General features: G+C 43.1%; 2 protein-coding genes across 2 annotated transcripts; both read right to left on the bottom strand.

Annotated features, from left to right (window-relative positions):
• Positions 1-7626: 7626 nt before the first annotated feature.
• LOC114454566 (annexin B11-like) lies at positions 7627-8874 on the bottom strand. Its single transcript, XM_028435115.1, has 4 exons — positions 8792-8874; positions 8674-8720; positions 8458-8609; positions 7627-8385 (listed from the first exon to the last, which is right to left on the bottom strand). Exons 1-4 carry the CDS (start codon positions 8806-8808, stop codon positions 7627-7629), a joined length of 975 nt encoding a protein of 324 aa, XP_028290916.1. The 5' UTR covers positions 8809-8874.
• A 2781-nt stretch (positions 8875-11655) lies between these two features.
• Positions 11656-13727, bottom strand: LOC114454565 (extensin-like). The gene is made up of 2 exons (XM_028435114.1): positions 12528-13727; positions 11656-12477 (listed from the first exon to the last, which is right to left on the bottom strand). The coding sequence occupies exons 1-2, from the start codon at positions 13725-13727 to the stop codon at positions 11656-11658; spliced, it is 2022 nt and encodes a 673-aa protein (XP_028290915.1).
• Positions 13728-14250: the final 523 nt, after the last annotated feature.

Genomic DNA, 14250 nt, shown 5'->3' with positions numbered 1-14250 from the left:
GCTGCTGACGTCGGGGAGGGGAAGCACCATTTTGCAACTGCTGTGGACGCTGGGGAGGGTACAGAGAATTCTGAAGGGGCATGTTAAAAACCTGGTAATTTTTTTTATGAGGATCCCCTTTGGTGTCACTTTGGTGCCGCTGATATGGTTTGGATTTTATCTGGGAAACATGGATCCCTGTAGATTTATAGGGCTGGTTGGGCTGCTGGGTCAGATAAACTGGAGCCTGCTGCTTTACAGGTCCTTGAGCTTGGTCGATGCGAACCTGAGGATATGCAGGACTTTCAGTCACATAGACTCGATTCTGGGGCTGCTCAGGCATTCGGGTTGGGTTCATTGGATCTTTGCCCTGCTCAGACTGTTGAGATAAATTAGGAAGATACAGCTGATTAGGCTGCAGATTTGGAAAGCTAAGAACCTTAGAACCAAGGGGTGGGAGTAGGGGAAACTGTGAATACAGAGCCTCTTGGATTGGTTGCAATGGTTCTTGAGGGACTTTCAACTGCTGAGACAGGAAGTTGGAAAACTGTGGCATTGTCAGAGTTCCGGAAGAGAAGCCGGTTTGTTTCGGAAACTTTGGCCATTGAGAGAGAAAATCAAGCTGCTGTGGCACCCGAGACTGCTGGCGAGTCGAGCTGGACCGTTGCCGCGTTCGCTGCCAAGGCTCATAATTGGATTTCAATAATCCCACCTGTGGACGATAGATATAAATTTAGCAATTATTTTTATTTCACAGATTTAGCTAAAAAGTGACCATTTACCTCCTTTTCATTCAGCACCAAATTCCCTTGGCCACGTGGCTCTGTGTTCCATGACGATTCGCCTACTGTGTTAATGCTACGCCTCTGTGGCTTATAGCCTGCAACTGACACCTCTTCATTCGTGTGATCCTCGCCAGATCCAACATTTAAAGCTGTTGGATAGTCAGTCACAATGAATGTCTCATTTACTTTTTCTTCTCTTATAATTACTTTAATTCTTGCCCAAACCCTTTTTGTTGAAATTTTTCATTCGTATTGTTATCTCACAACTAAGATTAGAAATCTTTTTGAAGTGACACCTTGCCAAGATGGCAGCTATACAACATTGAAGATGTAATAAAGCATTTTAAGTAGGGATATCAATTATTAGCTTTTACCAATATCCCTTAATCACCGTTAAAAATGTTAAACAGCTGTAAACAGACAACCAAAACTGCTAGCCTTATGCCTACTGTGAGGGCTGATCCCGCCCACATACTGGAGATCTGTCACTCATTCAGCTCCAGGGTGTTACTTCCAGGCTCCACCCCTATGGCCTGAACCATGGCAGGACATGAGGGGAGATGTGGGATGTCAATTTAAGTTGATATTACTCACAGTTTATACATAATTTGCTAATATTATTTGTCAATGTGATTTCCTTGCCAAATCTTATTCGCTTATTTAAATAATTTACTTGCCAATTTATGTATCCAATTATGTCTGTAATGTGTCAGTCTAGCGACCCCTTTCATGTTGGTCTGATCAGCCAGCTTAAATGTTCCCCCTGTGTGTCATTTGGGAGGTCTGTTGGGTTGTATTATGTTCAGTTGGAGTTCATTTTGTTCCTTCTGTTAACATTTGGTTACTTTGGCCTCAATTATTTGTTCATTTGTGATTATTTTTTGGCTAAATAAAAGCCGTAAAACTTGAATTGCTTTGGTGTGTTTCCTACTTTGACCCTCGGTCCCTGACACCTACCAATAATGGCAAATCTTAATGAAAGGATTATGCACTGCAGCATTAACATTTTCTTTAACTAAGTGTCTATTGATAGTTTCCGTATCAATAGACTCCGGTACTATTGATATGGAAACCTACATTTTCCAGACATTTTCTATATAATCGCAATGTGCCCATGTGTTTTCACCCTGTCGGGACGGCCGAGTGGTCTAAGCACTTGACTCAATTCTTTCTACCGCTGCCGTGGGTTTGAATCATGCTTATGTCATATGTATTTTTTTAATTTTAACACGGCAAATTCCAATTCCGGTCAACTACACTTCTGAGAAATCAACTTCAAGAGAAGAACGACTGACTTATTTTACAGATGATCAGGAAAACAATGTGTGGTTTTACCATTTGCATGATGTCTACCAGTAACGATGAAGGACAGCAGCAACCATCTGCACAACACAAACAAACCAAAATCATCTAGGCTTCAAACACTCAAAAGTCCATCATATTTATCTAAAGAAAACATACCTTAAGAGAAAGCCCATGGCTTTAGCCACAGTACCCAGCAGACTTGGTCAAATGAGGAGAACTCAGTTGGAGAGAGGCTTTTAGACCTTCCTGTCTTCCCTTGATGAAAAAGTGCATTCAGGTGTGGCTGGGTGACAGCGGGTGTGGCCAACAACTTAAAAGAAAACAGGCATTTGTATTTTAAACCTGTTTGAACAACGTTAAACAGGTTGACTAAACAATAAAAAGTAAAAAATACTAATAATTGTAAACCAGAGAAAATTTGTTCAATTAATGCAAAATTCTGCTACATTCAGCCATCACAGAACCAGTACCAGCCCTAAAATAGTTTAATTTCTCCTCTCACCTCTTCGCAAGATTATGCTTACCATCTTCTTTAACAGGGGAAATCTATAATGGCTTAGTGACATCATGTTTGTTTTTAAATTTGAAAAGATTAGATATTCTATCAAAGGTAATCTGAATACTATATATATATATATATATATATATATATATATATATATATATATATATATATATATATATGAAGTCTTTTCTTTGTAGTGCTCTGTTATTATGGACATTTATGTCATCATTCATAAACCACGCAAAATTGTATTGTACCCCGGAATACGCTAAGGCTTGGCAATAAAACAATACATATCATGACAGCCATGTAATCAATATCAATGTAAAATATATGCAATAAAATGCTCAATAATTTCACTGAACTCCATTAGAAACAAAATACAGAAAAAAATCATGTATTTGCATATTGTTGCATATTTCATTAAGTCTTAAAGCCTGAGAAGATCCAATAGTTTTCCTGCGGTGAAACCATGTTGAAAAATTGAGATTCTAACACATTACTGTTAGTTTCATGTCACAAATGTTCTACCTCAGGTGTGTAGTACAATTTTTCTGTGAAACGGTCCCAAACTTATGCTAGACTTTAGGTTGGTTCTTCTACTGTGCAATTTTTCTCCACAATGTAAATAGTGAAGCGACACTGCCCCCAGCAGTTCATGTATGGTACTGTAGTGAAATGAATTTACATTAATCAACCCTGCAAATTTTTGTAGTCAACATCAATTATGTGACTTATTTTTACATTGTATATGTTTCAGATCTTGTGGTTGGCATGAATCCCAAGATGGTTTATATATTCAATTCTATTTTTTTATTTTGCCCCCCCCAGCATGAATCTCAAACACCATCATTTTTGGTACTTAACCCTTATTACAGTGCAGGTGAGCAAGACAGACACCTGATAACAGGAAGTCTTTGCTACCATGGCAATCATCAGAAGGCTTTAATCTTATCAAACCAGTTGGAATTAGGGGAATGGAGCGTTTCATTCATAACCATCATCTCTTATTCATACTATTGAAGATTACAGTGAGTAGTCTTTACACTGACCATCTTTGGATCTTAGGTTTAAAAAAAAAAAAAAAAACCCCAGCAAACCAAAGCAGAATGGCAAAACTAGAGTCAGGTAGTTTAATAAGAATATTTTATTGTACACAGGTTCATGAGATGGTTTAGAGACTTCAATGTTAACATGCCTTGAACCAGAAACACTCTGCAGACAGTACACACCTTGCTTGTACATTCAGGAACTGGGCTCACAAACTCTTGACGTTGAACTGCCAGAATGCATTTCATTTATTTTTAACAGTGCATTTTTAAACATGTTAAACTGTGGGTAAAGCTACTGATGGAAAGTTTGACAAAAGGGGGTGAAAAATCAACCAAATGAAAACAAGAAATGTCTGAGATTAACAGGGTCAAACTCCAGAAGCGTCCAGGTCCACCAGCTAGGGCCACTTGACTTGGTAGCTGTGATGCTGGGACTGCTGCGGCTGGTAACCGAGATGTTGGAGCCACTTGGAAGGGTAGCCCTGGTATTTGGAATAAAGAAAAGGGTAACCTTGATGCTGGGACCATTTCAGGTGAGGGCGCCTCGAGTTAAGGAGGTGCTGGCGTCGCTTGGAAGGGTAGATGTAATGGTGGGGCCGTTTTTTGTGGTAAGCGTACTGAACCCGTTTGATAGGGTAACCTGGTAACCGTGACTGCTGACATAATGGCTGGTCAGGAGGACATGGAGGCTTTTGAGGCCAATTTTCTCTTTTGATGCATAAGGGCGGTGCGGTGGTGCAGGTGGAAGGTTGCATTTCTCGGGGCTCATCGGGGTTGCAGTGTGGCGTTGTGTGCGGGCAGTGATGCGCGTCGGTTAATGAGGTCTGCTTTGGTATGCTGGCTAGCTGCTGGAGTAGGCACAGAGGTGGATCAGTCACTGAGGTCTGCGTGGGATGGCAGGTTGAATGGTGGGGCAGGCAGCTGGGCGGTTTGGTTTCTGGAAGCTTTTTCTGCTTGCATGTCTTCCTACGACAGCCTGGATTTTTCTGCTCGTGGTGGGTTTGCAGCTGTTGCTCAGGGTGAACGTGATGTACTATTACCTGCGACTGAAGACAAAACATAATTCCTTTTAATCTGACGACACAGATAAAGTGCTTTGCATGTTCTCACCTCATTGAAGATATAGGCCGAATCCCCACTACCGAGAGTTTCTGTGTCCCATAAAGATTCATTTCTGGTTTTGTAGCTTGTTGATGGGTCCGTTTGGTTGCCCAAAACCGGCACTTCCTCATCTGCATTTGGTTCAGCAGATTTAACACTGAAGGCTGAAAGAAAACCATCTCAACTCATGCATTCAGACAAAACCCAACATCTAGAGAAGCAGCACACCTACCATTAGCTTGGTGTTGTCCAAATGCTAGCAGGGACAACAACAACCATCTAGAAAGAAATTCAGATAACTTGCTTTCATTGGGTAATTGTACAACCATTCAACATGACTTGAATTATGTGAGAAACATACCTGAAGAGAACCTCCATGGCTTTAGCCATGGTTAGCAGCAAACTCAATCAGAAAACACTCAGAGGTGCAACTCTTATGAGCTTCCTTGTCTCACCTTACTGATTAAGTGAACACAGGTGAGACCAGCAGGAGGAGGGCGGGGCTAAGTATCCAACAGAAGAGGATGCAGGCCAAAGGGGGTGCTGTTTCTGTCTTTTAAAGAAGAAGGCGAGTGGAGAAACATTGTGCATCGTGGTTTCCAACTGCAGCACAAGTTTTGTGATAAACGTCTTCTGAACAAGCTTCTCAGACATTGTTTGTTTTGTTTAAAGATGATCATGACTCAAACACTTAACATTCTTGTAGTGAAACATTACATTACAAACAGAGCTGCATGAGGAACGATGACCTGGATGGTACTCACACACCTGAGCTTACAGCTGATCCATCAGGATGTCTGATTACATTGCACTTAGCTCTTTTAAATCTGTTCTTCTTTATGAGATTTATAAATTGAAAACAGAAAATTCCTGTATTAGTGCAATTTAGTGCATAACAATTGTAATATGACAACCTTGGACTACTGAAGAAGTACATGACTTATAGATACAGCGATTCATCACCTTCATATAGTGATAGATAGATAGAAAAATTAATATAAAAATGATAAAGGATACAGATATATACATATTTACAGGCAAGGGAAAGGATATATATTTGCATATTTAATACAGTACAATGCCCTAGACTGTTTAATTGAGCCATGCACACAAGCCAAAGTGATGAAAAATGTTAAATTAATTGCAAATAAATAATGACACAGAATATCACAGCAGAGTTACAAAAAAAAAAAGAATAGTCACTATTATAACAGTGAACATTCATTTTATTACAATCAAACAATAATCTGAAGAAAAATTGCAGTTTTTCTCTAAATTTCTAATGAATCATTTAAAAAAGTCAAATAAAACATAAAATACAATATAAAAAGTATCTAAAATCAATCTTTTCTATTATTAGTTTGTAAAACTGAACTTCTGCTGTTTTACTAGAAGTGTGAAGAGAGAAAAAAAAGGTTGTAGGGGTATTATTGATTTTTGCCTGCAACCTATCATCATAATTACAGATATAACTACTAATTCACATGATCTAATCAGCTGATAGGAGTGTGTGTCACAAGTAATTTCACAACAAAAGACAAAACTGACTTTTCAATGATGAAGTTTGACATTTTTATTATTAGAAAAAGTTGTATTTTTAATATTTAAATAAAAAGGTTACTTCATTCAAATTTATATTCATACCAGGAACTATGCTCAATAATAGAATATCTATAAACTTGTAAATATGCAGTAGGAACTACCCAATAAAACTCTGGAACACAAAAACCAGGAATAAATAATCACCTGATAAATATAGTAGCTCTAGCAACTGGTACAACAATAAACTTGGTGATATTGGTGACGCATTTACTCCATCTCCCCTTATTGTAAGGAAACTTGCCATTCCCAACCCTCCAACAAATACAGTGTACAGAGGCATCGATGCCCTTCATAACTATTTCCTTGTAGTAATAACTATACTGTATACTATAATAATCTTATCTTTGCATTTTTCCCAAGGTGTAGCAGTGGGCTGCCATTTTGGAGGCGTCAGTGGGGGATTCAAACTGTTGACCCTCTGGTTACAAGTCCCCTTCCATGACCTTTAGGCCACTACTGTCCTTGTAGCTTGTTACCAAGTATATAAACGTATTTTACTTCAAAACACTCACTTCGTAAAATCTTACAATACCAAAATTATTTTATAAGATCTTGTAGGGACATGCAATCACTTGCTTGGATCGTCATTGCCTTATATTCTAGTATTGACTTCCCCCAACCAAACTGTGTCTTTGGTGCCTGAGCAAAACCGTCTAACCTCCTTGGATTAGATTTGAGTAACTTTTATCAAGTCCCACTCGGACAGGGTCTTAAATTTTAATGTTTCATACAGCTTTTTTCAGGAAATGTTATTTGATTTTGACTGGCAGTACTAAATTGGTCTCGTAGAACCAATAACTTTATTAAAAACAGGTGCCCAAGTCCAGATCTGGAAACCATTTATTCGGCATGTTTACACACTACTTAGGTTTAAGACACCTGATGGCATTCAGGTTATTTGTAGCTGCCTTGAAACCACACCCTGGCTCAGCACTCTTAAGGAACCTTGCATTGGCAATAAACTACTTACCTCAAGTTTGTAATGTAATACATTTAACAGAAACCACATGTTTGTAGCTAAATTACTTTTTGAATAAAGCAACCCATGTCAAGGCACAGCAGGATGACACAAGTACAACTCTCATTATTAAATACATATTAGGTGTTTATTAGAATAGGTCAGTCATTTTATCTTCAGCATTGCAGCACCTGAAAGAAAAAGCAGTTTAATATCTTCATTTAAGTATTTAAGTAATGAATAATGAAAACTTACCAAAGTGATGCAAACAAAGTCAAAACATTAAAGAGCTGTAGCTCGAATTTAAAAATGCTGAGAGTTAATGACTTCCTGCTGGGCTTAGTAACGCCATTTCCAGGCTGATTGGAATGGGAGCTTGGTGTAGCCGTGGCCAGGATGTCTTGGTGCAGAAGCCACTCGTGGGAAGTTCCACTGTTGCTTTTGTTGCGTGTAGTGCCGCAAGGGTGGTTGTTTGTAGCTGAAGATTTTAGAGGGGCGCTGGCCCATGACACGATCCACGATTGGTGCCTGACCTTGACCCACACTTTGTCCTTGTCCCCAACTCACAGCTGGTAACTGGCCCACACTTTGTCCTTGTCCCCAACTCACAGTTGGTCCTTGACCCTGATCCAGGCCTTGTTGACCCTGATGAACAGTGTGTTTTTGTCCCAGACCAAGGCTTTGAGCCTGACCAAGGTTCTGAACCTGGTGTAGAGGGGGCCAAGGGAAGTGGGGAGCATATTGGGGAGCTTGGGGATGGTTAACAGGACCTGGGTAGGGATAAATAGACCAGTATGGGGGATAGGGGTACTGTGCAGGAACCTGAGGACAAGGTTTTTGAGGAGGACAGTCAGGCTTCTGTGTTTCAGTGGGTGGCTTTTTGACACAGGAAGGCCGGTTGTGAGGGCAGGTGGGCTTCTTAATTCTATGCCTGCATTGGGGCAGCTTAGCTGGGCAGGGTGGTTTGGTCGTCGTGGTCGGCATCATTGTAGTTGTTGTCGTGGGCATCTTGGGCTTGCAGTTACGGCTTTTTGATTTGCACTTGGGGTGGACCTTTGTCCCTCTTGGGTCCAGGTCAGGCTCATCTGTGTAACCTTCCTACAAATGTCAAAATAGACAATTAACTTTAACATCTGACTGCACATTTTTTTTTAATTTTTTATTACTTACATCGTCATCATCATAGCTGTAGTCACTGGGGTCCTCGTATGCATCCGACTGCCAGGAAGACTCGGTGCCACCAAAACTGCGCAACTCTGGACGATAGGCATACACTGGAACGTGGTCTTGTCGATACTGCTGAACAGGTCCTACAATGTAGGCTGAAAAGAAGAACAGTGACTTCAACGGCATTGAGCATGTGACACTAATGATTTAAAAGCTTACCCTCAACCTGATTTGTCCCCAAAGCCAACAAAGGCAACAGCAACCAACTGGAAAACAAAGACAGACTTCAGTAGAGTTCAAGTAAATGAAGACAGTGGTGCTTAAACTAGGTCCTTACCTCAGGCCTGACCACATGGCTAAAGCTAAGCTGAGGGACAAACTCAGTCAGAGATCATATACTGATCCAGGCAGCGTCTTATAGCTCCCATCTGCTTGTTAGCAAATTGGACTCAGCTGTGATTGCTTTGAAGTAGGTGTGTCTAGATAGTAGCTTAGCCAATCATATCTTTGGCTGGGCTTCACACCTGTCAAAACTTCTCACTGCCTCTCCTCCCAAAATTAGCTAATGCTCACTCTTAGATTAATTATAATGGAAAAGTAAATAAATGTATGGTTTTGTTTGCATTGAAACCTTTAAACCAGTCTTTTCAACGACTCTGGTTTCAGAACCCGACATTATCTTTAAATAACAAGCTGCAACCTAAACTGATACTAATAAATAAAAATACACAGTAGTATATGGCTGAGATAATACAGAATATGACATCAGGCCAACAGAAAATACAGAATAGTCAACATATTCTCCTTAATAACAAAAAAACAATAAATTATAGATTTTTGTTTTTCTTCCCAGCAAATTCCAAATATATAATTAAACCAAAAATTCAATTAAAAAAGTAAAACCACATAAAAAATCAAAAACTTTTTTTAAATTATTACTTTGTATAAACTGACCTGTTTAAAATGAATGAACGTCCAGACCCACGGGTTGAGAACAAATGCTTTGAACCAGTTTTTACTGCAAAATTGTCTACTTTATTATCATTACTAAAATAGTTAGGGATACAGAAAAGTTATGCAGTTGAAAAATTATTTACCTAGTCCACACCATTCACTATCCACCCACTTGTGAATAAAGTACTTTATCAAACTGATTCTTACTTTCCTATATACAAAGCAGCGGTTCTCATAATTTGGGTGGGGAACCAATAATGAGTCGCCCAAGGGTTTTCAGTGGGTCGTGACCCTTTTACTATGCAACAAAAAAAAACCTTGCATCTTAAATTTGGTGAAAAAAAGTGATTTAATGAAGTGCTGTAATTTAACAAACAATGGGGATAATTTGGTGCAAACTTTTTGCTGTATTTATTTGGTAATAGGTCAGTCAGAATTATTTTTTTTACATCATATACATATATATATTTTAGGTTGCAGAGTTTGTTTTACTGTAATTTAAAATTTGTGGATTAAAATTGCTGTGTCATACCAAAGGTACGTCACTCAAACTAAGAGCTATTGTTTACAAATATGATACAGAAATTGAACTACAGAGCTGTTTCACCCAATAGTGTTTAGCAAACTTGGGGCCCTGCAAAAATCATCCTGCAAAAATAGAGCCCCCTGTGGTGTTTGCAAAGAATGCCTGCACTACAGTATAGTGTTTTGTGAAGTGTTGGGGTTCACTTTAAGAGTTCCTGTTTTTGGCCAGTAGGGGGCAAAGTGTACATGTGCTTTCACCGTTGGAATGACATTTATTGTATTCTGCTAAGACAACACACCAAAAACCAGACATCAATTTACAATTGGCTAAGTTTATTTTAGTGTTTTTCTGGAGTAAAATTAAAAAAAGCATTACTATCAAATAAAATGCAAAACATGATGTAAACATGATAGATCCAAATCCACCAAGGATAATTATCTACAGATTAAATTTGAAGTTAGTGATTGAAGTTCCCAGGTTGAAGACTCAAACAGTTGAATACATTGTCCAGTGACATGACCATAAAGATGGCACTGGACTAATTTATTCCCAGAGTATTTGCTTAGTTTTTACTTTAGATGAAAATATTACATTTTAGTCATCTTGCCTTGGGCAGGCAAAAACATCCAATGGTACCAGATGGCAAAATGGAATGATGGCACTTGGGCGCTCCGCTCGTATGGGCCACTTTTGGCTCACATCCAGATCTGTCAATGCTAATATGCCACAATTTAGCCTAAACCGGCCCAAATATGTTTCAAAATAACTATCCTACATTTTCAGCATCATAATGTAGGCCACTTCACACTCACACCTATTTCGCATAGAACGCCAAAAACTCCAGATAATTGCAAGATGCCGCCCACATCTGTATGCTATCTAGTTGTGATTAACAGCATCTTCTATTACCAAAATTGCACTGCACATTAAAAGTTTTTTAAACAATTTTGAGGTAGTACTGTTGGAAAGCACACGTGACGAGCGTTCATTTTGTTGACTTAAGTCAGTTTTCTTCGCCTTAAAAAAAAGAAACTATAATTTCGTCACATAAATTCAATCTCACACATTACATCTAATCTGTGTGCATTTACAATCCCATATCAGCTGGTTATACCTGTAGCAGATTTAGTCAGTTTTACTGAAATTGTTTCATTTTAGGCAAAAAAAATAAATAAAAAAAATTTACACTGGATGTAATGTCAAGTTTGTAATTCCAAATGATCTGGTTCAGATTCAAGTGTGCGAGTAGCACACGTTCTAGTGGGTACATGAACCAAGTTTGACAGGCTTTAAATACACATGACAAAGCCTTAGAGTTTATTTACTGGGGCCACATTATGCCTTGGGTTTCAAACACTTTACTGAAGTTCTCCAATTTTAGAAAATGTTCAGGTTATAACTAGCCCTGATAATACTTAATCTTTTTGAGTTGGAGCAGCAGTACTCATGCCAAACAGGAGAGTGCAATAGTTTTCTTTTTTTTTTTTTTTTTATTTAAGTCAGTAGAAAGTCTGCAAGTTGTCTCTTGATGGCAAATGCCTAAAAAACAAAGCAGAACAGACATTTATTTTGAGGAGAAAAACGTTTTTTTAGAACAGTCACTTCATTGTGCATATTTTGATAAAACTTACCAGATGTAAAGCTTAAGCCAGAAGTTGATCAATAAAAATATGCAACACAAGACACTTAAACTATTAAGAGAAGCAACAATGCTGACTGTCCTACTGAGAGTTCTTTGTTGGGTAGGAAGGCCCTTGGACTGGCCACTTGACCCGATTTGCCTTCAACCCATACACTGGCCTTTTAACATAATGTGGCATGTGAACTGGACGCTTGTAGTGACTGTATTTCTGAGGCAAGTGACCAGGCTTCTTTGGTATATAGGGAGTCTTGGTTGAAGCTAGAGGTGCTGTAGCTGGAACTTCAGATGGACAGTCTGGATGCCGTGGAGACTGAGGTGAGCAGACAAGAGGTTGATGTGGAGAGAGGGGGACATGTTGCGGCACATGAATGTGTGGGGCAACCTGGAAGGGGACGTTGGGTACATGGACGCGTAGTGGCACATGTGGGTATGGTCCATGGGGCACGTGAGGTGGTGCCTGCTGTGGTGGGACCTTGGGCGCAAGGACTTGCATCGGCACATGCGGTGGTGCCTGTTGCGGCAAGACCATGGGCATGTGGACGTGTGGCCATACTTGCTTGTATTGTCCCTCGGTCACATGGGCGTGTGGCAGTGCTTGCTGGTGTGGGATTTTGTGTGCATGGACATGTAACGGCATGTGTGGCGGCGCCTGCTGGTGCGGGACCTTGGGAACGTAGCCCTGTGGCGGCGCCTGCTGGTGCGGGACCTGGGGAACGTAGCCCTGTGGCGGCGCCTGCTGGTGCGGGACCTGGGGAACGTAGCCCTGTGGCGGCGCCTGCTGGTGCGGGACCTGGGGAACGTAGCCCTGTGGCGGCGCCTGCTGGTGCGGGACCTGGGGAACGTAGCCCTGTGGCGGCGCCTGCTGGTGCGGGACCCTGGGAACGTAGCCCTGTGGCGGCGCCTGCTGGTGGACTGAACGTAGCCCTGTGGCGGCGCCTGCTGGTGCGGGACCCTGGGAACGTAGCCCTGTGGCGGCGCCTGCTGGTGCGGGACCCTGGGAACGTAGCCCTGTGGCGGCGCCTGCTGGTGCGGGACCCTGGGAACGTAGCCCTGTGGCGGCGCCTGCTGGTGCGGGACCTTGGGAACGTAGCCCTGTGGCGGCGCCTGCTGGTGCGGGACCTTGGGAACGTAGCCCTGTGGCGGCGCCTGCTGGTGCGGGACCTTGGGAACGTAGCCCTGTGGCGGCGCCTGCTGGTGCGGGACCTTGGGAACGTAGCCCTGTGGCGGCGCCTGCTGGTGCGGGACCTTGGGAACGTAGCCCTGTGGCGGCGCCTGCTGGTGCGGGACCTTGGGAACGTAGCCCTGTGGCGGCGCCTGCTGGTGCGGGACCTTGGGAACGTAGCCCTGTGGCGGCGCCTGCTGGTGCGGGACCTTGGGAACGTAGCCCTGTGGCGGCGCCTGCTGGTGCGGGACCTTGGGAACGTAGCCCTGTGGCGGCGCCTGCTGGTGCGGGACCTTGGGAACGTAGCCCTGTGGCGGCGCCTGCTGGTGCGGGACCTTGGGAACGTAGCCCTGTGGCGGCGCCTGCTGGTGCGGGACCTTGGGAACGTAGCCCTGTGGCGGCGCCTGCTGGTGCGGGACCTTGGGAACGTAGCCCTGTGGCGGCGCCTGCTGGTGCGGGACCTTGGGAACGTAGCCCTGTGGCGGCGCCTGCTGGTGCGGGACCTTGGGAACGTAGCCCTGTGGCGGCGCCTGCTGGTGCGGGACCTTGGGAACGTAGCCCTGTGGCGGCGCCTGCTGGTGCGGGACCCTGGGAACGTAGCCCTGTGGCGGCGCCTGCTGGTGCGGGACCTTGGGAACGTAGCCCTGTGGCGGCGCCTGCTGGTGCGGGACCTTGGGAACGTAGCCCTGTGGCGGCGCCTGCTGGTGCGGGACCTTGGGAACGTAGCCCTGTGGCGGCGCCTGCTGGTGCGGGACCTTGGGAACGTAGCCCTGTGGCGGCGCCTGCTGGTGCGGGACCTGGGGAACGTAGCCCTGTGGCGGCGCCTGCTGGTGCGGGACCTTTGGAACGTAGCCCTGTGGCGGCCCCTGCTGGTGCGGGACGTTGGGCCTGTGCGGCAATATCTGCTGTTGGGGTCCCTGGACTTGTGGTGGCATCTGCTGTGGTGATCCTTGGGGCACTTGCGGTGGTGCCTGTAAATGTTGGGGCATCTGCTGCAGTCCGTGGATCTGGTTTATAAATGATGGAAAATTAAGATGTGGGGGCAACTGCTGCACTCCTTGGGGAAAATTAAAATGTGGGGTCATCTGTGGTCCCTGGGGCACATGAGCATGTGGCGCTACAAGACGCGACTGTGGACCTTTCACATAGTAGTGGGGAGGTGCCACATGGGGGTTCGGCTTTGACTGTGGAGAACAGACCTGGTTACTATTTAATTCAGCTTAGTCACAGCTAGATCTTCACTTTACTTGCCTCATCCGCGCTCATAGATGCATCATCCTTCAGTGCTGAGCCAAGTACTCCTGCTGGCCCACCTGCATGTATCTCAGATCTGACACTGGAGGCTATAAAAACAGTCTCAGTAAAATGATGCAGCAGACACTAAACACTGCAGTCTGGATATGCTCACCATTTGCTTTATATCCTCCAGCAGCCAGCAAGGACAACAGCAACAATCTAAGAAACCCAAGCCAATTATTGGAGAATACAACAGTCTCATGAATATCAAAGCTG

Source organism: Gouania willdenowi, chromosome 20, assembly GCF_900634775.1.
Source record: "Gouania willdenowi chromosome 20, fGouWil2.1, whole genome shotgun sequence".
Lineage (NCBI taxonomy): Eukaryota > Metazoa > Chordata > Actinopteri > Blenniiformes > Gobiesocidae > Gouania > Gouania willdenowi.
This window is presented reverse-complemented; position numbering and strand designations above follow the sequence as displayed.